The 24,282-nt window shown below is 40.8% G+C and overlaps 1 protein-coding gene across 3 annotated transcripts in view; it reads left to right on the top strand.

Moving 5' to 3' along the window:
- The window catches only part of LOC135196465 (myosin heavy chain, muscle-like), a 31,231-nt gene extending 8,138 nt beyond the window's left edge, over nt 1-23,093 (top strand). For all 3 annotated transcript variants that reach the window (XM_064223318.1, XM_064223319.1, XM_064223317.1), the window contains exons 2-22: nt 2,624-3,217; nt 3,703-3,730; nt 4,306-4,408; nt 4,556-4,645; nt 4,831-4,993; nt 5,204-5,307; nt 5,817-5,954; nt 6,915-7,184; nt 7,527-7,697; nt 8,510-8,846; nt 9,494-9,546; nt 10,141-10,228; nt 10,538-10,655; nt 11,466-11,583; nt 14,264-14,737; nt 16,756-17,642; nt 17,878-17,956; nt 18,852-19,097; nt 20,079-20,866; nt 21,117-21,570; nt 22,194-23,093. In XM_064223318.1, the coding sequence (XP_064079388.1) occupies nt 2,710-3,217; nt 3,703-3,730; nt 4,306-4,408; nt 4,556-4,645; nt 4,831-4,993; nt 5,204-5,307; nt 5,817-5,954; nt 6,915-7,184; nt 7,527-7,697; nt 8,510-8,846; nt 9,494-9,546; nt 10,141-10,228; nt 10,538-10,655; nt 11,466-11,583; nt 14,264-14,737; nt 16,756-17,642; nt 17,878-17,956; nt 18,852-19,097; nt 20,079-20,866; nt 21,117-21,570; nt 22,194-22,844 (5,868 nt within the window). In that variant the 5' untranslated portion in view covers nt 2,624-2,709 and the 3' untranslated portion in view covers nt 22,845-23,093. The remainder of the gene's footprint in view (nt 1-2,623; nt 3,218-3,702; nt 3,731-4,305; nt 4,409-4,555; nt 4,646-4,830; nt 4,994-5,203; nt 5,308-5,816; nt 5,955-6,914; nt 7,185-7,526; nt 7,698-8,509; nt 8,847-9,493; nt 9,547-10,140; nt 10,229-10,537; nt 10,656-11,465; nt 11,584-14,263; nt 14,738-16,755; nt 17,643-17,877; nt 17,957-18,851; nt 19,098-20,078; nt 20,867-21,116; nt 21,571-22,193) is intronic.
- Nucleotides 23,094-24,282: the final 1,189 nt, after the last annotated feature.

Here is a 24,282-nt window from a genome sequence, read left to right as displayed (position 1 = left end):
TAGCCTATGTTACATAAAAAAAAACACTATGGCTGCGACAACTGGGCACGTAACGGTTGATGGTGCTGGCTATCTAAGGGAGATGGGAATGGGATGTCCTGAAACAGATAGCAATTGTCATTGAAGCGAGATTCCCGGAATGATAGCAACTGCCATCTAAAAGAGCGGTGACAGTTCAGTGCGTGATATAGTGGTCTTGCAGAAGATAGTACCCCCTTAGTTGGAAGGAAGAAATAAACAGTGATTATATCTCTGAGGAGAATTTCATCGAATCCAGGTTAAAAAAGTCATAGAAAAAAAATAATAGGACGAAAATTCACAATAATCTTTCCTAGATAGCGACCCATAAACAAAAGACAGTAAATTAACGTATAGTTTTATTTTTTCTTCCAGATAGAGAGAGAGAGAGAGAGAATCGTGTTATGCACTATGGGTGTTGTGCATTTGAAAAGGCAAAGTGTCTAAAACGTAAAAATCAATACTTTTATTTTGTTTAAACTCATGGATTTATGCGCGAAATACAAAAGAACACACACTCACACAAACTCACATTCTCTAGGTGAATTGACAAAGCATTGTTTGGGTTGCTGCACTTGCGTCGCCGGCAGCAGCAGCAGCAGCAGCTGTTGAACACTTAACTATAGTCTCACAAGCTCACGAGGAATGCGCTAATGAATCCTGAGACTAAGGAAATCCTTCCTTATATTCATATCCCCCCTTTAGCCACGCGTGAGTTCCTTCCGGGTCTCGTCCGGCTTCCGCATTCCTGTCGTAAATGGCATTGCTGCTACGTGACGCCTGGGTTCTGCGAAGGAGAAGTCTTTTAACGCTGGTTTAGACAAGTGTTTCGTGAGGAAAACTATATGAGTCTATTTTGAGCTCCTAGGCCTAGTGTTCACGGCACATACTTCCCTTACCTTATAGCCATGTTTTGTTTATGCGCATTTGGGCATTCGCTCCTTCAAGAGCTGGGCGATTATATTAAATGAATGAATGCGTCTAGTGAAGGATGATAATAATGATAAAGATGGTGATAGCAACCTGTTCTGGATCCCCTCAGAGCGAATATGAACTGACGATGAACCGCATCACCGTAGTGTTTTTTTAGATTGTCATTATCTTTAATTTTCAATCGGCCAGTCCTTACGAACAATTGATTTCATACAGAAACGCCCACTAAAAGAAAGTTTTTTCTTTTATTTGAAAAAAAATACAATTTAAAGGTCCTTTTACAATAAATGCATATACAATATATGTAATTCATGTACAGAATCAATAAAATTATTTATATTTTTTTGTAGCTCAACATACTTGAATTTACTATGTATATACATACATATACCCATACCTATACACTGTATACCTATACACTGTATACCTATACACTGTATGTATACCTATACACTGTATACCTATACACTGTATGTATAACTGAATCACGAAAGTTATATATATGCCACGAAGGAAAATAAACGAAGGAGTAACTTCGAGACCTTTCGACGTTTCCACGTCCTTTACTAAGCTGTATACCTATATATCCGTGTACACTCAAATTCCAAGTAACTACGTGTAAAATGAGGAGGTAGGTAAAAGACAGAAGAACGGGTTGCCATCTTCGCGAAGCAGTTGGTAGTCATTATTCGCCGGCACATTCACACTGTCACACACACACACACACACGCGCGCGCGCGCTCAGATAAACTCACATGTCTGCATTCATGCACACACACACACACACAGAATAACGTTCACATAGCTCAATAAAAAAATTAAATAGTTATGCGTTCGTAATTTTGGGTAGGAGAAAGAGAGCTAGTACTATTCTCCACTTTGGATACCACTATGGAGACAAACCCCAAATCCCAGACAGTCATGTACAGTACCGTCTGTTAGGGTTCTTTATATTCCCACCCTTCCCTTCCCACCCCCCACCCCCACAACCCCGCCTCGTATTACCACGCTCTCAAGGAGTGCCCCTTGTTGTCTGTGTCCGGAGTGCTGAGGGGAAGTGAGGAATGGCGTCGAATGTAATCGTGTGGCATCACTTTGAAGAAAAAGTGCCACATTCTACGATGCTCAGGGAAATTCAGTCTTTATTTATTTCTTTCTTAATTTATTTCTAGCAAAATGGTCTGTTCAGTGAGCTTGGAAATTTAATGTATTACGTTATCGCTTACTCGGAGAGTAAGCCTACAATCTACTTTATTGTTGTTCTTGTTGGGGATTAGGAAAGGTCTATGGATGAGCCTAAAAAGGTCTGAAAAAGGAATCTAGCGTTGAGTTAAAGATACAGGAATTTTAGGATAGGATTTATTTATGATTTATTTATTAGAAAGGAAATGTGAACAATAAATAATGCGCATGTCAAAACAGTATAGAAAAATGGTTTCTGAATAGAATGTAGCATATATATTTTAATTTTCGTTTGAAACAAGGCTTTTATTTGACTAGATTTTAGCATGTTCTAATTCACGTTAAAAGTTAAGGTTATAATGTTTACAACTTACGCAGAGGGGAAAATCTTGCCCACATCCCGAGTAAGCTGGAGGTCGGGGTATGCCTTGTTTTTGTGTGAGAAAGAGGTTATTGAAGGACTGAAACATTTCTATTCTGTTTTTTAAAGATTACTGTTGTGTTTGTCGCACCGGGATAGACCGAGTATAGCCCAGTTCGTCACGCCTCTTCTTCGTCTACGTCGTCACCGTCATCATGCCTGGCCACGCCCCTAGAACCACAGGCCCCGACCCCGACCCCAGCGAGTTCCTGTTCGTGTCTCTCGAGACCAAACGCCAGGACCAGGCCAAACCTTACGACTCCAAGAAGTCCTGCTGGATCCCGGACGAGAAGAGCGGCTTCGTCCTGGGCGAGATCATCGGCACCAAGGGCGACCTCATCACCGTCACGACGGGAGGCGTCATCAAGAGCTACAAGAAGGACCTGGTGGGGCAGGTCAATCCCCCCAAGTTCGAGAAGTGCGAGGACATGGCCAACCTGACGTACCTCAACGACGCCTCCGTCCTGCACAACCTCAAGTGCAGGTATAACAGCAACCTGATCTACACTTATTCGGGGCTGTTCCTGATCGCCGTGAACCCCTACAAGAGGTTCCCGATTTATACCAATCGCTGCATCAAGATCTATCAGGGCAAACGGCGGAGTGAGGTTCCGCCACATATTTTCGCCATCGCCGATGGGGCCTACATGGACATGTTGCAAAGTGAGTATGACGCTGCGAATAGGCCGATAGACGCATATCAGTAGTCTGGTCTGGTTAAACTATTTTAATATATTATTTTAATACTAATAATGATAGACGCATAGATGCGTATGTTCTACAAATAGGCCGATAGACGCAGACTAGATGTGTATGCGCTGCAAATACATCGATAGACGCATACTAGATGTGTATGTGCTACAAATAGACCGATAGACGCATACTAGATGTGTATGCGCTACAAATAGACCGATAAAACTAATAGACGAGTATGCGCAACAAATAGACCGATAGACGCATACTAGATGTGTATGCGCTACAAATAGACCGATAGACGCGTAGGCATATGCTTGTGACGAGTCTACGAATAGGCTAATATACTATGGAAATGTGTCTTGTTTTGTTATTTCCTTGTGAACGAATTGATACATATATATAAACTGTTTTGAAATGCCTTTTCTAATAACTACGACCTTCTCTTGTTGCAGCTGGTGGAAACCAATCGATACTAGTCACGTGAGTAACAACTTTTTTTTTTTTTTTTCTGAGTTCATCTTTTGTACCCGTGGCTGTAACTCCTTTAACCGCAATGCGTTTGTCGGAGTGATAACTGGTTGTGAAGTTCACTGGTACTGAAAGTAATGTTGTTAAAATTGTAAAATATTGTATATTTTCTCTAATAGAAGATAAAAAAAGTTCACTGTCTTCCATTAAATTTAAAGAAACGGAGGTTTTAAATCTGTTAATTGAGCATTCTGAAGAAGACAGGCGAGGCTCGATCTGTCATATATTTAGACTGATGAAAAGAATGTAAAGGATTTGAGCTCTCTCTCTCTCTCTCTCTCTCTCTCTCTCTCTCTCTCTCTCTCTCTCTCTCTGAAATATCACCTCGTCTGTCACAGGATTTTCAAGCATGTGCTTAACTATATATATATATATATATATATATATATATATATATATATATATATATATATATATACATATATATATATATATATATATATATATATATATATATATAATAGATTAAACTCTTAAATTTCAAACGTACGCAATAGATAGGAAAATGAAGGATCCTTATTTTCCAGAGGTGAGTCTGGCGCGGGCAAAACGGAGAATACGAAGAAGGTACTTTCCTATTTTGCCAACGTTGGCGCCAGCAGCAAGAGGAAAGAGTCTGCGAAGAGGCCTGTGAGTGGAATGTGCATTTTGTCATCTTTTTGCCATAAAAGTTGAACTTTTTTTAAAAGAGTTTGTCTTTCGAGAGACGAAGATAGAACTTCATGTCTCGCCCCTCATTTGACTTCTGTCTCATCCTCTTTCTCTTTCTCTCGTCAGAACTTGGAGGACCAAATCATCCAGACGAATCCCATCCTGGAAGCTTTCGGTAATGCCAAGACCGTCAGGAATGACAATTCCTCTAGATTCGTAAGTTCCCCATGACAACTTCACGTACGCATGCACACACACACACACACACTGGCTTATAGGGCTAGTGTTTAAACTCTAGAGTCTAGACCTATGTATCAAAACGTTTGCACATTTTTATTGTATCGTATCCTGAATGATTTATTCATCCATTTCCTAGTTCATACCCATTCATTTTCTTACAGGGAAAATTCATCCGTGTGCATTTCTCGGCCTCCGGCAAGCTCTCAGGAGCGGACATTGAAGTCTACCTCCTGGAGAAGGCTCGCGTCATCTCGCAACAGCCCAACGAACGCTCGTACCACATCTTTTACGAGATGATGTCAGGCCAGATTCCCTCCATTAAATGTAAGAATCTTCTCGTGATACTTCGAAACTTAAAAAAGGAGTTATACTGAAGTGCTTGCACCTTTTTTGCTTCCTTGATTTGCTAAGACTCTTCTCCAGACACTTGAAGATTTTGGCGCGAAATTTTAGAAAGACGCAGTGGTACTATTGGAAACACTCTTTGTATTATTGTTATTGTTATCTCATTCTTTTATTCTTCGCCACTTTCAGCTCTGTGTGGTCTCAGCGAGGACATTTTCGACTATCATTATGTGTCCCAAGGTAAAGTCACGGTTCCTTCCATAGACGATGCTGAGGACATGCAGTTTTGCGACGTAAGTTTTCGATCATTTTATATTTTTTTCTCCTATTTTCCTTCTCGTTTTTAAAGGCGATTGGGTATAGCCGCGTTGTTTTGGAGTTAGTACTAGCAGTGACTGCGACTCTCTCTCTCTCTCTGTGTAAAACCCATTTGAAAAATAACAAAAACCTCCCCCCCCCTCTCTCAAACCCTTTGTAGAAATAGATGAAAGCTCCTAATTCTCTCTCTCTCTCTCTCTCTCTCTCTCTCTCTAAAACCTATTTGAGAAATAGCTTAAAGCCCCCAATTCTCTCTCTCTCTCTCTCTCTCTCTCTCTCTAAAACCTATTTGAGAAATAGCTTAAAGCCCCCAATTCTCTCTCTCTCTCTCTCTCTCTCTCTCTCTCTCTCTCTCTCTCTCTCTCTCTCTCTCTCTCTAAAACCTTTGTAGAAATTGCTAAAAACTCCCAATTCTCTCCCCCCTCTCTCTCTCTCTCTCTCTCTCTCTCTCAATACATTAGTAACACTCACCATATTCATTCAGGATGCCTTCGACGTCCTAGGCTTCGCCCAGCAGGAGAAGGACGACATCTACAGGATCACGGCGTCCGTCATGCAACTGGGGAACATGAAATTCAAGCAGAGGGGTCGGGAAGAACAGGCTGAACCCTGTGGAACTGAGGTGAGGTTCGCCCTAATAATAATTTTTGTCTATCACAGTCATCCGATTCTACTGGGTTATTTTTATAGTGTTGGGGGGGGGGGGGGGTTCCGGGTTGCATCCTGCCTCCTTAGGAGTACCATCACTCTTCTCACTGTACGCTGTTTCTAGGAGCTCACTCCTCTGCATCAGTCCTGGAGCTACACTTCGGAATATAGTTTTTCCAGGTTTCTTTTCAGGGATCTTGGGATCGTGCCTCCTAGTGTCCCTATGATTGTGGGTACAATTTCCACTGGCATATTCCATACCCTTCTTATTTCTATTTTCAGGTCACTTATCAATATTTCCTATTTCTTTCTCATCCCCTCTGGTGTTCCATATGGGGACATCAATGAGTGACACTTTCTTCTTGATTTTGTCAATCAACGTCACGTCTGGTCTACTGGCACGTAAATCCAAGGTTATGTATATGTAGTACATATATTTAAAGATAAATCAGTTAGAAAGCTTTCGGGAATGTTCGATTATCCTTCTCAGTCTCTTGTGGTGTTCGTTAGGAACAGGTAGGAGGAGAAGAAGAAGAAGAAGAAGAATACCGTATTTGGTATATATAAACCTTCAGGAATTACTGGTGAGGATAGGTGGCCGGCAATAGTCACAGGAAAATAATTCACAATTTTGGATAGGAAAAAGTTACATTAATTAATGGCTGCAATTATCAAATGATAAAACAGAAAATATTTTGAATCATTCCTAGACACTGACTCCCAAGGTCTTTTGGGGTTCTTTATTTAGGACTAATTTATATCTTGATATTGACAGTCTTTTGTTTATGTTTTTAAGGTATTATCCCCAACGACCTTGTACTAAATACTAAACACGCCTAAAACCTAGGAAAGATGAATGTGACTTGTTTCACCTGGATTCTGATGATCTGCCCTCAATATTTATTTATCAAACTTCCAACCGTGTTCGTTACAGGCAGGTGACGTCGTCGGCAAGCTCCTCGGCATAGACGGAGAAGAGCTGTACAGGAACCTGTGCAAACCTAAGATCAAAGTGGGCACGGAGTTCGTGTCGAAGGGCATGAACATGAACCAGTGCAACTTCTCCGTCGGCGCCCTCGCCAAAGCCCTCTTCGACAGGCTCTTCAAATGGCTTGTGAGCAAGTGTAACACCACGCTCGAAACTGGCAAGAAGAGGACCATGTTCATCGGCGTCTTGGACATCGCCGGTTTCGAAATATTTGACGTAAGTTGTGTCGAATTTCTGGCGAAGGTAAACATTAGGACCGGATGTTCCCACTTTTCGAATCCATATGGGTCTAGAGTCCACCACATGCAGCGTAGCTATAACTTGTGTACAATTCTCATTCATTCCAACCAGGTTTCTACTTAATGTGCTTGCTGGTACTGGACTATTTTAAAAATAACTTTAGGTGCATTATATTATTTCATTCTTTGAATGATTTTCCTTAATTTTCACCATGGGGAGTTAGGTCTAAAAACCTCGTATGGATAATAGGCCTAGCTTTTCTTGCGTCTTACCCTCCGATTAGTAAACCCATTCTAAAACGTGCCTTTTTCCCACCAGTTTAATGGATTTGAGCAGATCTGCATCAACTTCTGCAATGAGAAACTGCAGCAGTTCTTCAACCATCACATGTTCGTACTAGAACAGGAGGAATACAAAAGGGAAGGCATCGATTGGACCTTTGTAGACTTCGGGATGGATCTGCAGCCTTGCATTGATCTCTTCGAAAAGGTCAGTTGGATTTAAGCTTATCTACTTAATTTATATTTCTTGTTTACGTCGTAAACTTATTGGTAAAACCTAGAGTTCAGAGCGCACTGTGTTCATGAAAGAAACGAAGAGATAATAAGAAAAGAATTTGTTAGTTTCAAGACTAATACAAATGCACCTGACTTAAATAGACCTTTCCTAACGGTGCCGAAGGCTTAGGCCAATATTTGACTGAACCTTTGTGTAGCCTAAGATCTTCCAACCGAAAGTCAAATAATTTCGTTCCTCGCTGGAATGGTTACGGTGTCAAACATGAATACAAACTAGATTTAAACATGTCTTGACGAAATATATATACTATCGAGGCAGAGGCTATAAAAGACTGATATTCTACTAATTTTTCATGAATATACATATGTCTAATTTTTCTAACAGCTTCCACTGAAACATCAAGATGCAGTTAAGTATTCAGTCTAGCAAATATCGATAATTATCAGCAAATATGCTCATGAAATTTGATAATATTTTAAATCTGAAAAATAGGAAACAGAGCTATTATTTAACTTGAAACAGATTTACTTTATATATAGTTTTTCCTCATTCATTATTTAAACTGACACTGAATTCCCATCTATTTATACAATGATAAAAGTCTGTAGGTTTACGTTATTCAGTACTACATCAGACGGTTTATTTTAATCGTATTAATTACCCTTTTCTGCAACAAAAACCCCAAGAAGTTAGAGATGTCTATGAACAACTTTTTGCCAAATATTGCCAATCAACTTTCTGAGGTAAAAGTGCTCAAACTTCTGCCCATTCAAACTTCGCAGAAACTGGGCATCCTCTCCATCCTGGAAGAGGAGTCCATGTTCCCCAAAGCCACCGACAAGACCTTCGGCGAGAAGCTGAACGTGAACCACCTGGGCAAGTCTCCCATCTTCATCAAGCCCAAGACTCCGAAGCCTGGCCAGGCAGATTCCCACTTCGCCATCGTCCACTACGCCGGGACAGTCAACTACAACCTATCGGGGTGGCTCGAGAAGAACAAGGATCCCCTGAACGAGACGGTGGTCGAGCAGATCAAGAAGGCGACTAATGAACTCGTGGTCACCATCTTCGCCGATCACCCTGGACAGTCTGGCAACGGTGATTTTGCGGGAGGAAAAGGTAGATATAATTTTCTTTTGGTGTGCTTAGGTCTAGCAATTTGGATATTGCGGGAGGGAATTGTAGGTTAATGTATCCTTTCCTTTGGGTGTGTGTAGGTCTAGCAATGGGGATATTGGGGGAGGGAAATGTAGGTTAATTCCTTCATTATTTTTCGTGCGTTGGTGGGTATAATGGAAGCAGATGCCCAGATATCCTAGACTTTGAAAACGAACAATCGTCCTCCAAGAACTAGACTCGGAGTCACTATACAGAGCTGCCTAGACTGATAATGCACCAATAAGTCTAGCTCTTCTGACTTGTATTGCCGATTAGGTCGTATAATCATTCATTTCTTTGCCCCCTCATTTTTTTTATATACAATTTATTATCTGATTATACCTGTTTCACTTATTTTGATGTATTGTTTTTTGTCTCCATGTGTTGCAAATTCCCGGGTCTTTGCAATGCTAAAAAGAGTTTATTTTGTGAGAGAAACTTGCCTCCATTATGAATTGTAGCCTCTATTCGTGTCTAGGTGCGTGGGAAATGAAGTCCTTACAATAGAGCAGTCGTTAGACCATTCACTGAGTAAGTGTCCTTAGATCGTCCATTAAATGAAGCTGAGTTTAAAAGCTAAATAAACTTTATTTTGTACTCGCAAACAGGTCAGCGCGCTAAGAAGGCGGGCGGCTTCACCACCGTGTCTGCAGGCTATAGAGTAAGTAAGACTGGATAGTTTTTTGTTTCCTTCATTTTTAAACTTTGTCTAGACTTATGTATATGTTACAGGCAGATAGCTGCCGTGTTCAGTACTATCCCCTGAGGGTCAAATATTTTTCGCCTAGTACTAGCCCTGCAGTTTCAGGCTGTCATAATACTTTGATATAAAAATATGTGATTTCTTCGTTCTAATTAAACGTTGTTTATCTGAAGACTGACCATAGAAATGAATAAAAATTGACTTTTTTTTCGAATGTTTCTTGCAAACTGTCAGACTACCCGGAGTACTGAATGTGTTTTGATGCCAATAATCTTTCTAGAAGAGACTCCGTAGCGGTGTTAGTGCCGCCAATGCGCCTCACATGGTGCACTGCAGGCATTTATTTAAGGTTCTATGTAGTGTCCCTTCGGCTCCTAGCTACAACCCCTTTCCATTACTTTACAGTACCTCCGCTCATATTCCTTGTTCTCAGCCTTACTTTCAATCCTCTCTTAGCCTAGGAAAGCTTTGAAAGTGTAAGGGAATGCAGTTTTTTTTTTTTTTTTTTTTTTTTTTTTGACAAGACTTTCAACTCGGTATTGGTACTTACAGGAACAACTGTCCAACCTGATGAAGACCCTGAACGCTACACAACCTCACTTCATCAGATGCATCGTCCCCAACGAGACTAAGTCGCCAGGTAACTATATAGTACTACATGATGTCCTTTAAATTTCATTTATTCGTCAAACTGACGCGTCACTGTAGGCATTATTGAAGGTTCTTTGCAGCGTCCCTCTTTCATTCTTCTTTTCTCTATCTTCCATCTTGCTTCCCACATCCTCTAGTCTCATCTTTTAAACGTTTTGCGCTCAATTTCCCCTTCAGCGCCGAGTAACCTAGATTTTCTATTCTAATTCCCAACTATATTTTTCTAAAAGTAATGCTGCAAAAAATATCTCAAATTGCCGTGCCACGAATGATCTAAGAGCCATTATTTTTTTCCCAGGTGTCACCGACCCTGCTTTGATCATGCACCAGTTAACCTGCAACGGAGTGCTTGAAGGAATTCGCATATGCCGGAAGGGATTCCCCAACAGGATGCTTTACCAGGATTTCAAACATCGGTAGGTGACTGAGAACGAATATTTATATTAGTCTCCCGCTCAGTCTCTTGGGTGGTTACAGAAAACGATGGTCTGTAAGTCTAGCTGGGTTTTACAGAAAACGAATAGTGTATTAGTCTAACTCTCTCTTCCTATCTCAGTAGGTTACAGGAAACTAATTGTATATCACTCTCACTCCTTATCAGTATCTTCATTGTGTAAACGACCCCTTGTTTTATCGGCCTCGCATATCTTTCTGTGTCACTTCCGTTTATTTGTGGCTGATGTACTTTCTATCTCTCTCTCTCACTCGAGAGAGAATTGTTTATTTCTTTTTTTTATTATATCAGCCTAGAAGAATGACATTTCATTTCCGCCGTTTCATTTTTGTTAAGGTATTTATGTCACACACGTAGTTTCATCATAAATTCATTTGTACAAACAGTTAAATAGATATGTAACTAATTACTCTGCTTAGAATTTTGAAGTGTTATGGAATATGGGTTTTGAAATATATCTTGGATAGGGTAATTAAGTTCGTCTTCGATGATATGATTTTGAATAGTGCAACGGTTTAGCTCACCTAAGTCTTTTCAGAACGCGAGTTCGAAATTTTTTAATATCATCAAAGAAGTGAGTAATAGAAGCTTCTTTTAAGAGCACCAAACAAACAAGACATGGTCCAATAAAACTGATTTTATTTGCTGTACTATATAGCAGAGTGACGAGAAGCTTCGGTTGAGAACATAGGCCTAAAAGAGGTTGTACGAGTTAATGCCCTAGCTAATGACGCCGTTTATTCTAGATTATCCTTCAATTTCTCTCTCGTAGCTACAAGATCTTAGCCTCGAAGGAGGTCTCGGAGATCGCAGACGATAAGAAAGCCGCCAAAGCTTGCTTTGACAAAGCGGGACTGGACGAAGAACTGTACCGCTGCGGACACACCAAGGTTCCAACATTCTTACTTTTCTGAAGTCTGAAGTCTGACATCCTGAGTTTGCGTTTTGTGGTTTGGACCCTATTTGGAACTAATATCTAGCTTGTATAACGCCCCCCACCCCCAACCTTTTTATTTCTTTATTTCAGAGAATATACAAGTTTTCCCTTCACTCAAGGTTGTTGTGATTACGTTGGATAATTTTAAACTTTATTTTCTAATAATAGATTTTCCTCGTCCGTATTTATTTTAACGAATGCTTTCACCTTTAAGTCATGTCTAGTCTATTACTATGAGATTCAGGGCCTCTGTAACACGGTTTTTTCGCAATAAATTTTTACCTATGCATTTCATAAATATAACGCTTATTCAGAATACACATTACACCTACACATAAATTTTGACTGTATTCTGCATTACGTAGGTTGAATAAATTTGTTACTTATAATGTAAAAGTGACTTTTTTGAAGACGGGCCAACTTACTCAGGGAAAATGTTTCGAACGTACTCGCTACGTAACTTATGACAGGCTGACAGCATTTCTTCCCTCTTTCTCGATGGATGATTGGCTATACGTAACGAAGTCTAGACCTCTGGCAACAATGACATACAAATTTAAATACAAGCAAAGCAGTACACCTTTATGAACTCTGAAACCTCTCCACTGATAATGGTCATAATGAACAAACCAACAAAATATGTTAATAAATACAAAAACACTTTGATTATTAGTCTAACTCCCAAAATAAGTGTCATAAGAAATTACAGTCTACTTTATAGGTCACAATCAGATTGACAAGATGTAGGGAATAGTTGGTAATTTTCAAAAACATAGTAGACAAGCTTGATTTGATAACTGCTATATCCAATGTCAAGCCATTTTTATTTATTGGCTATCTACCTATTTACTGAAAAAAAAGCCGGTACCGTATTTTGGCTTTAAACCTTCACCAATAATTATCGTCAGAATGATGACTTCATGAGGCTCCACCCACTGAAGGCTATCATGGGCATTGTTGGATTAGAAAATTTAAAATTTAACTTCTGGCTATAAAAAAAACGCATTTCTAGAGTATTTGTAAGAAGTGCTAAATGATCCTCAAGGATCCCAGCAGCTGGCCTAAACGTTTAATTCATGTATATTACTATTACTACAGTAGTATTACTACGCTAGCACAGATACCCCACCCACATCTATGTATCGTTCCGCCATTCATAAAGTCTTTATATCCAACACAGTCGTACGGCCTAAAGAAGAAGAAAAAAAATTATATCGGGTGATCCGTTGGTCTGCTGGAGATTTTAGCACATATAAGCTTGTATTTACTTTGGATAAAAATCTTATTTTAACAAAAATAGTTATATAAAAACTGTTTACATACAATCTCTCTCTTTCTCTCTCTCTCTTGGTAGCATAGTGAATAGTTAATTGAAATGTTCAAAATCCTGAATAACATTACAAGGATTATAATCACGTTATGCTAAATACAAATCAGACCATAAACATTGGATTTAAACTATAAACTGAATAATTACCTATTCTGGCTATAGTAAGTATGGCCACGGGCTTTCTCTTGACTGTATAAAGTTGCAAGTCGTAAGGCAAATGCAGTTTTGCAACCATGGGGACAATTCCAAATCCTGTTAGCCATTCTTGACTACTATGGGTTTCAGAGCCGATGGAACAAGGTGAATGAGTTTCTGTCTGGTGGATGGGCAGGGCAACATTTCGTAAATCGGTGTTTACCTTGCTTACATAATGAATGTTTTTCGACTCTTGGCTCGTAATCATTGGCCATGGCGTCAGCTAGATAATTTTTACTTTATAAAAATTAAAACTATCGGATTTAGGTTATTGATAATGCTGGCAAAATTTGTGTGTGGTTGTAAAATATACATATGTCAACTTTCAGCTACATCCGATGCTTTGATAAGGAGCAAAGTCCAAAAAACCGTGTTACAGAGGCCCTGAATCTCATAGTAGTCTATAGATTTTCAAAGATTATTTCCATTTGTCATTTGATATCTCATACTGTGAGAGTGCATTTCACAACTAACGTTGATTTTACCTAGAGAAATAACTATCCCGTATATTTCTCTCGTTTTAAGATATTCTTCAACAACCTCTCCTTCAAATACTACCTTCTTTACGCAGATAAGAATGTCATCTGCGTTGTCCTTATTGGTAGCGGACAAGAATGTCCACTTAGTTGTCCTTTTTTTAGGGTAATTGCATAAACCGCACATTCATGACAGTGAAAATAACGATTATGTGGTTGAAAGAAGCACCCAGGTAATGCCTTTGTTGTTGAAAGGTCTTTAATATATATGTGTATGTATTGTGTGTTCTTATTAATTCGACTAATATTTCATGAAAATCTTCGATAATGGGTTTATTTATTTTTCTATTTATTTGTTATTCAGATGAAACCTATTCATATGGAACAACCCCACCAAAGGGGCAAATGACTAGAAAAATTCAAGCTTTCAGAGAATATTATGGCGATCGCTAGGTAATGGGTAATACAGAAAGAAGAGTTCTCACGTATAAAAAAAGAAAAAATAAACTAATGAATTAATAAATAGATAAAAATTGTATTAAAATGCAAGGAGAATAACATTTGATGCATTGCATCAACGCTTGAATTTTTTAAAAGTTCCAAAAATGAACCCCCATACCTTGCCTCTCCAGGTGTTCTTCAGGGCGGGCGTCTTGGGCAACCTGGAGGAGATCCGGGACAACCGCCTCGCCAAGATCACGACCTGGATGCAGTCCTGGGCCAGGGGCTACCTCAGCCGAAGGGCCTTCAAGAAGCTCCAGGAACAGCGCATCGCCCTGACGATCGTGCAGCGCAACCTGCGCAAGCACCTGGAGATGCGCAACTGGGCCTGGCACCGCCTCTGGCAGAGGGTCAGGCCCTTGCTCAACGTCACGCGGGTCGAGGACGAGATCCGAGCCCTCGAGGCCAAGGCGACGAAGGCGCAGGAGAACTACGAGAGGGAGATCAAACAGCGGATGGAGCTGGAGACGGCGAACGTCACCCTCATCCAGGAGAAGAACAAACTCTTCTTGGCGCTGGAAGCCGTCAAGTCGAACTTGTCTGAGTACATGGAGAGGGAGACCAAACTGCTGTCCCACCAGACTGATATGGAGGCGCAGTTGAATGTAAGTGTGGAATTATATCCTTATGCTTTCCAAGACTTGAATCGTGAAAGATTTGAAGCATATATAAATATACATACGTACATATATTATATAATGGTAGTTTATATATCTCCAGTCACTTTGGAATTATATTCTTATGATTTCCAACAACATATTCTGAAGCTTTCCAAGGCTTTGATGGTGAGAGATTTGAAGAATATGCATACATACAAATACATTACCAGACTACATACCATACATAACATTACATACATAAATATATTATTAATGGTGGTTATAAATCTCCAATCAACGTGGAATATTTCTTTGATTTTCCAACAACAAATATTCTGAAGCCTTCCAAGACTTTAATGGTGAGAGATTTGAAGTTTATACATACATACATACATACATACATACATACATACATACATACATACATACATACATACATACATACATAAATATATTATATAATGGTGGTTTATATATCTCCAATCACTGTGGAATTATATTCTTATGATTTCCAACAACATATTCTGAAGCCTTCCAAGACTTTAATGGTGAGAGATTTGAAGTTTATACATACATACATACATACATACATACATACATACATACATACATACATACATACATACATACATACATAAATATATTATATAATGGTAGTTTATATATCTCCAATCACCGTGGAATTATATTCTTATGATTTCCAACAACATATTCTGAAGCCTTCCAAGACTTTAATGGTGAGAGATTTGAATTTATTTGACATCATACATACATACTACATACATACATACTACTACCTATACATACATATATATAATGGTAGTTTATATATCTCCAATCACCGTGGAATTATATTCTTATGATTTCCAACAACATATTCTGAAGCTTTCCAAGGCTTTGATGCTGAAAGATTTGAAGTATATACATACATATATACATACATATATATCATATAACGGTAGTTTATATATCTCAAATCACCGTGGAATTATATTCTTATGCTTTCCAACAACATATTCTGAAGCTTTCCAAGACTTTAATGGTGAAAGATTTCTCCAACATACATACATATATTAATGATAGCTTATATATCTCCAGTCACTGTGGAATTATATTCTTACGATTTCTAAGACTTTAATGGTGAAAGATTTCTCCAGTCACTGTGGAATTATATTCTTATGATTTCCGAGACTTTAATGGTGAAAGATTTCTCCAACATACATACATATATTATATAATGGTAGTTTATATATCTCCAATCACTGTGGAATTACATTCTTGATGATTTCCCAAGACCCTTTAATGGTGATAAGAATTTCTCCAAACATAACATAACATATATTAATATAATTGGTAGTTATTTAAAAAAAAAATTTATTTTATCTCCCAGAATCACTGTTGGAAAATTACATTCTTTATGATTTCCGAGACTTTAACTTGGTGAAAGATTTCATCCCAACATACATAACATAATATGTTATAATAAAATGGTTGAGTTATTTAATAGTATCTCCAGAATCACTGTGGAATTACATTCTTATGATTTCCAAGACTTTAATGGTGAAAGATTTCTCCAACATACATACATATATTATATAATGGTAGTTTATATATCTCCAATCACTGTGGAATTACATTCTTATGATTTCCGAGACTTTAATGGTGAAAGATTTCTCCAGTCATTGTGGAATTATATTCTTATGATTTCCAGGACTATTTTGGTGAAAGCCTTGAGGTTGATGTATTATACATGATATATATATTATATATATATCTATATATATATATATTATATATATATATATATATATATATATGCGTCTGTATGTTCAAGCGCATACACGCATCATGTTAAGGGGTATAGCCCACTGTTCTTTTGGCATCTTCCATAATACATGTCCATTGTCCAGTCATCTAGGTTCTTGAACTTGATTTCTTCCAGTTGTTATATCTTTTAAAGAAAAAATCCTCCAGGTGAGCCACACTTGCCTAATAATAATAACAATATGCTCGTGACTATCAAGGACATCCTGGAACGCCTGAAACAAGAGGAGGAGACCCGCAACAGAATATACCAGGAGAAGAAGAAGGCGGACCAGGTTATCCAGAGTCTGAAGAACGAGGTAGAAGACCTGGAACTCTCCGTCCAGAAGGCGGAGCAGGACAAAGCCTCCAAGGACCACCAGATCCACACCCTGAACGACGAAATCTCCCACCAGGAGGACCTGCTGAACAAGATGAACAAGGAGAAGAAGCACCTGCAGGAGTGCAACCAGAAGACCGCCGAGGATTTGCAGGTAGTCGAGGACAAGTGCAACCACTTGAACAAGGTGAAGGCGAAGCTGGAGCAGACGATCGACGAGCTCGAGGACTCTCTGGAGGCGGAGAAGAAGGCCAGGAACGACACGGAGAAGGCGAAGAGGAAGGTGGAGAGCGAGCTGAAGATCACGCAGGAGGGCATCACCGACCTCGAACGGGGCAAGAAGGAACTCGAGAAGGTCGTCGACAGGAAGGACAAGGAGATGTCGGCCCTGAACCTCAAGTTGGAGGAGGAGCAGCTAGCCGTATCCAAAGCCCAGCGGCAGATCAAGGAGCTTCAGATCAAGATAGAGGAGCTGGAGGAGGAGGTCGAGCATGAGCGCCAGGCCCGTGCCAAGGTGGAGAAGACGAAGGAGGCCCTGAACAAGGAGCTGAGTGAGCTGGGCGAGCGTCTGGACGAAGCCGGAGGAGCCACGGCTGCCCAGATAGAGCTGAACAAGAAGCGAGAGGCTGAGCTCACCAAGCTTCGGCGGGAACTGGAGGAATGCGGTATCCAGCACGAAGCCTCTCTCGCCAACCTGCGTAAGAAGCACAACGACATCGTGGCCGAGATGGGGGAGCAGATCGACCAGTTGAACAGGCAGAAAACGAGGTAGGGATAGATAGGCCTAGTGCGATTACAACTGACATAGCTCTTGTACGATTAAAACTGACATAAGCCTAGTACGATTACAAGTGACGTAGGCCTAGCACGATTAAAACTGACATAGCTCTAATACCATTGCAACTGACATAGCTCTAGTACGATCACAACTGACATCATTATAATCAACGCTGTTTCATTTTCGCCCCTTCCCCCCCCCCCCTCTAATTCTTCCTTATTTCAGAGCTGAAAAGGAGAAAGAAACGGTGAAAAGGGACGCCGATGACGCTAAGACGGCGATGGACGACATCAGTCGAGATAAGGTACATTTTCTTGAGGTTTGAACCGACTTCTGAGTTTGAATTCCTAATTGAATATTGCAATGATCCTTCGTCCCCTAGCCACACCCACATAAACTGCTGTAGTATATAAGTAACCAATAGGATTTAGGATTAACTTTTGTAATGCTCCTTCGTCCCCTAGTCACATCCACCTCATTTTAGCCTTTGTCTTCACATTCATTCCCCCCTTTCTTTCTTCCACCATGTTACTGACCACCATCTCTAACTGTAGGATTTTCTTCCAGTTTTATTTTTAGATCCCTGTACGTCATCTCATTTATTTTCTGGATCTCTTTGAGAGCTGAATGGCTGCCTGCAGGTGGCCGAGTATACTTTGCTTTACAGGCTGAATTTCACAATTTATTCACTCATACCGAACGGGGTTTTCTTCTCAAAATAGCAGCGCAGCTCTCTCTCTCTGTCCTTCTTCTTCTTCTTGTTTTATAGCATTCTAAAAAAAAGACCAGTTCTCCAAATCTGAATCTGTAACATTATCGTCATTTACTCTCTCTCTCTGTCTCTCTCCTCCTCCTCATCCTCCTCCTCTTCTTCTTCTTCTTGTTTTATAGCATTCTAAAAAAAGACCAGTTCTCCGATTCTGAATCTGTAACATTACTGTCATTTACTCTTACTCCCTCTCTCTCTCGTCCTTCTCCTCCTCCTCCTCTTCTTCTTTTTCTTCTTCTTCTTCTCATTCTTCTTGTTTTATAGCATGCTAAAAAAAACGACCAGTTCTCCAAATCTGAATCTCATTTAGCACCTCCGGCAGAGGAGTGTAGATTTCAGAATGTATTTTACCTTTATAACGCATGATCATGATTACTTGTTAGATTTTGCATTTCGGAAGCATAAAAAGAGGTTGCTTGGTTCATCGCAGGCCCACCTGGAGAAAGTGAACAAGCAGCTCATCCACCAGACGAACGAGATCCAGGCGAAGCTGGACGAAGCCAACCGCACACTCAACGACTTCGATGCGGCCAAGAAGAAGCTTTCGGCCGAGAACTCCGATCTCCTGAGGCAGCTGGAAGAGAGCGAGAGTCAGATAGGCCTACTCTCCAAGCTGAAGCTCTCCTTGACCAACCAACTGGAGGATACTGCTAAGCTTGCCGATGAGGAGTCCAGAGTGAGTTTAGATATACGATTTTTCTCATTTTTCTTTACTCTGAGGATCAGGGAAGTGGGTTAGTTCAAAAAGGTCGTACACTATACTCTGTTTTTTTTCCATCTGTCCATCCGCCTGTGGTGTTTTCGCATGGTAACACTGCGTCCCAGGCTGTAAATAGTTACGCTCTGTGTAAGTTTTAGGTAAATAAAAGAATATCTGGGTGTATATTTGCAACTGAAAAGTGTTTTAATAATTTACTGTATGTGAATTACACCGTTAAGACTCGAAATTGGATATTATTTAAAGCCCGGGACGCAGTGTTACCATGAGCAAACAACACAGGCGGATGGACAGATGGAAAAAAAACAGAGTATAGGTTTGACAAGAATAACTTTTCTGAAAGTAAACTTCATTTCTGACCGGGATATTTCCGTATGAAGGGAAGAACCGTTATTTCTATGGATCATTTATATTTATTTAGTTTCATTTCCTTTATTTTTTCCATTGCGCGTTTAATGTTAGACAGTGATTCTATTTGCATATACAGATCTGATTACATTCAAGACAGTGATTCTATCTACAAATACAAATTTGATCACATTCAAGACAGTGATCCTATTTGCATATACAGATCTGATTATATTCAAGACAGTGATTCTATTTGCTTATACAAACTTGAACACAAAAAGTTTGTCAGAATAAATGAACAGCATGAAGAATGTGTTATATATTTCTCAAAAATGAAAAATGGGTAATTATAAGGAATGTAACAGTTTCATGCATTTTCCAAACTTCAGAATATGACACCTTGCAGATCGTGTAGTAAATAAAAGCTTCAAAAGTAATGAATAACACAACACACGACACTGCTCTTGCGATGCTTATAAATCTAAATAAGAAATATTCACACGTAGGAAGTAGCTACTGGCCATACCTCAGGCCACAAAATATGTATTGAATCTGTGGATCGAATTGATCGTCCTTTTATTTCTCGGGAAGGAACGTGCAACACTTCTTGGGAAGTTCCGCAACTTGGAACATGACATAGACGGCCTAAGAGAGATGCTGGAGGAAGAGAGCGAAGCGAAGACCGACGTCCAGCGCCTCCTCTCGAAGTCAAATGCCGAGGCGCTGATGTGGCGAGCCAAGTACGAGTCGGAGGGCGTGGCTCGAGCCGAGGAACTAGAGGCAGCCCGGATCAAGCTCACGGCCCGCCTGGAAGACGCCGAGGAACAGATCGAGCAGCTCAACGTCAAGAACATGCAGCTGGAGAAGACCAAGCAGAGGGTTTGCACGGAACTGGAGGACATGCAGATCGCCGTAGACCGAGCGCAGACGCTGGCCAACGCCGCCGAGAAGAAGCAGAAGAACTTCGACAGGATCATCGGCGAATGGAAGATGAAGGTCGACGATCTGGCGGGAGAGCTGGACGCATCGCAGAAGGAGTGTCGGAACTACTCCACGGAACTCTTCCGAGTGAAGGCAGCCCACGAGGAGACGCAGGATCAGCTGGACACTGTGCGTCGGGAAAACAAAAGCCTGACTGACGAAATCAAGGACCTCATGGACCAGATCGGCGACAACGGCCGTAGCCTTCACGAAATGCAGAGGAGTATCAAGCGCCTCGAGATCGAGAAGGAGGAGCTCCAAGCGGCTCTGGAGGAAGCAGAGGCCGCTCTCGAGCAGGAAGAGAACAAGGTGCTCCGAGCTCAACTCGAACTCAGCCAAGTCAGGCAAGAAATCGATCGGCGCATTCAAGAGAAGGAGGAGGAGTTTGAAAACACAAGGTAGGTTCCTGTTCTAATGGTTCTGCATAAATGAGTGAAGTAAAAACCTTTCGTTTTTCTGTTGTTTTGTAGATGTTAAGCAAAAACAATTTGTTGATGATTAAATCCTTAGAGCTTAGGGGAAGCAATCTTCCTTTGTAAAGAATTTCAATTAACAAATCGTTTTTGTGTAACATCTGAATTATATAAAGTGAAAACGACCAAACACATTAACCCCATCTGAGGCATTTTTTTTCTTTTCCCCTCGAAGGAAGTGCCACCAGAGAGCAATCGATTCCATCCAGGCCTCCCTGGAGTCGGAGGCCAAGGGCAAGGCAGAAATCCTGCGCCTGAAGAAGAAGCTCGAATCCGACATGAGCGAGGTAGAGGTGACCCTCGAGCACTCCAATAAGACCAACACCGACCTGCAGAAGCACATCAAGAAGCTGCAGGCAGAGATCAAGGAACAGCAGGTGCGCATCGAGGAAGAGCGACGCCTCAGCTCCGAGTACAGAGAGCAGTACGGAATCTCGGAGAGACGGGCCAACAGCCTCCGAGGAGAGCTGGACGAGTCCAGGACTTTGCTCGAGCAGTCGGATCGCGCCCGTCGCCAGGCCGAGGCCGAGCTGACGGAGGCGCACGAGCAGCTGAGCGAACAGAACAACCAGCTCAGTTCTCTCACGATCGTCAAGAGGAAACTTGAAGGGGAACTGCAGACGATACAGGTAAATACTTTGCTTCTGATGTTTCTCGTAGTATTGTCTATTGCAGTCACGTAGCTCAGGTAAGTTTATTGTCTGTGCTCTTCGATTTTGTTGCTGATAGATCACAAACTTAAAACTGTTTTTATCTATATAACATGCTTTTTTCGAAGGGATAGGTTATTCTGTCTAGAACTCTGGACAATGAATAATGTAATTCCTTTGAAATGAGCTTTTGATTGGCAGATTAACTAGTGAATGAGCATCAAGAACCCTATCTTATTAATCGAGTGTTAGATCTCATATACTTTGACAAGACTTGAACGAAGAGAAAAAGATAAAATCTTAGGTGGGAAGGGAAGGCCTTCTAAAAGTCATTAATATCCTGTGTTTTCTCCTGCCCAGACCCGAGGGAAAAAACAGAAAGAGAATGAAGCTGGTTAATTGTAAGCACGGGGCATTATTTAGTAGGTGGTCATTGAAACTGTATGGTTAACGGGAAGCACCCTAAGGGGTTGAAGGCAATGTAGTTAAAAATTGGTTGAATGCAACGCAGTTAGAAATGTCTTGATGTTAACAAAGCGGTATTGATCCTCATAGGTCAAGGCCAGGGGAATAATTGTGAACGTATTCTTTCCATCTACCAGGCTGATCTTGAAGAAATGATGAGTGAAGCCAAGAATTCAGAAGAGAAGGCAAAGAAGGCCATGATAGACGCTGCTCGATTAGCTGATGAACTAAGGGCTGAGCAGGAGCATGCGCAGACTCAGGAGAATATGCGCAAGGCGCTGGAAGTATCGGTGAAGGAGCTACAAATTCGCCTGGACGAGAGCGAGAGTAACTACGCCAAAACTGGAAAGAAGGCAGTGAACAAACTGGAAGCCAGAGTGCGCGAGCTTGAGACTCATTTGGACGAAGAGGCCCGCCGCCACTCAGACGCCCAGAAGAACCTGAGGAAGTGCGAGAGGCGCATCAAGGAGCTCACCTTCCAGTCCGAAGAAGACAAGAAGAACCACGAGAGCACGCAGGACCTAGTGGACAAACTCCAGCAGAAAATCAAGACCTACAAACGTCAGGTGGAAGAGGCAGAAGAAATCGCCGCTCTCAACTTGGCGAAGTTCCGCAAAGCCCAGCAAGAACTGGACGAAATTGAGGAGAGGACGGAGTCATACATCCCTCGCAGAGAGATGTCGGTCGTTAGGACTACTCAAGGGACTACTGAGCCGGCAGTATCCCATCGTCGAGAAATGTCGGTGGTGAAGAGCGCCGAAGCAATGCTGGCTCAGCTCGGGCTCTGAGCACTGGCTTGGAAGACGACGCAGTTCCACACACACACACACACAGGGAGAGAAAAACTAAAAATCAACAAGAACAACATCTTGTAATGAAATCCTAATGCTTCTCAAATGTTCCCTAACCTGCAGAGAATGCTGGAATGATGAAGGGAAGCAAAGACACTGAGTACCTCATTTTATTATGGACGATTTCGTACTTTCTATTTCTTTATAATGACTTTTATTACCTTTGTAGTAAAATATTTGAATTGAGGTTTTATTTCAACTGGCCCTACCATTATACGTTAGTTACCCCGAGAATTCCTCTAGGCCTATAGTGACCTAAGTAGTGGATTATGCAACTGGAAGGTGGCCAACTGTGGTGAGTTGAAAGTAGGGTTGGGACAGGAATTGCAACTTCGTACTAAGAGAGCTGTTGAACAACGAAAGGTGAACGTTATCCTGAGCTAACTCACACAATGAAGTTAATTGACTATCGAGTTGCACACTATTCCGTCATCACTGTTAGTATATGCAGGAGTGTTACAGCTTCACATAAACTGTAGTATATAAGTAACCAATAGGATTTAGGATTAACTTTTAAATCCATTTGATATTTTACCGGCGTATATTTCTTCATGATAATGACCTCTGAATAATTTTAAAGTTGGAATGTCACCTTGAACTTAGCGTGAAAACTGTCAACTGTCACAGAATAAGAATACCAGCTAAGAACTTACGGGGCAATACCGCTATAATAATAATCAATGACTACTTAAATTAGTTTGTTGCTCATTTAAATGTTTTGCAAACTTAGGACAAAGCTGCCTTTGGACGTTGTTCGATATAGGATTCCCTTTGGAGACAAGGAGCTAAAATGCATCGGCTCTGACTTTATGGAGGATGATTGCTGAATGCGTTCACGCGCATTCAGCTACGTGAATGCCGGGGCACTCTGGGATACTTTTATTCAGTAAAAAGTATTGAAAATTAATTAAAGACATCTTATACAAATAAAAGAAGGTAACAGCCAAGAATAAGAGTGGAGGAGCCGTTAAGTAAGCAAAGTCTCACGTCCATGAAACTTTCACTCTAAACCTGGACGCAGGATAGTGAGTTGTGGTCGCTAAGCGGAAGACATATTTCGGTTTCAAAAAGCTATTTCCAGCTCTTTTTATATGTGTTTGGCGATGGTGACGTGCATCAGATTGTATGGCGTATTTTAGAAGTAAAGATTACCGTCGATTGCAAGAATAAAAGCGAATGTTTGAACGTCAGAACAACAGTGTTCGGAGAACGGTTTTAGCTCCGTAACGCTGTAGCTAGACCTATATGATATCAACTGTCGTCTCCATTTTTTTCCGGTGAGTAACTACTATTACGTTTTGAAAGGCTTATGTTACGAGAAGTAACGAACGACATCTCTTTCATACTTTGTCAATATAGACTTAAGAGAAGCCGC

Source organism: Macrobrachium nipponense, chromosome 17, assembly GCF_015104395.2.
Source record: "Macrobrachium nipponense isolate FS-2020 chromosome 17, ASM1510439v2, whole genome shotgun sequence".
Taxonomy (NCBI): Eukaryota; Metazoa; Arthropoda; class Malacostraca; order Decapoda; family Palaemonidae; genus Macrobrachium; species Macrobrachium nipponense.
Note: the sequence above shows the minus strand (reverse complement) of the source record. Positions and strands in the feature narration are given on the sequence as shown.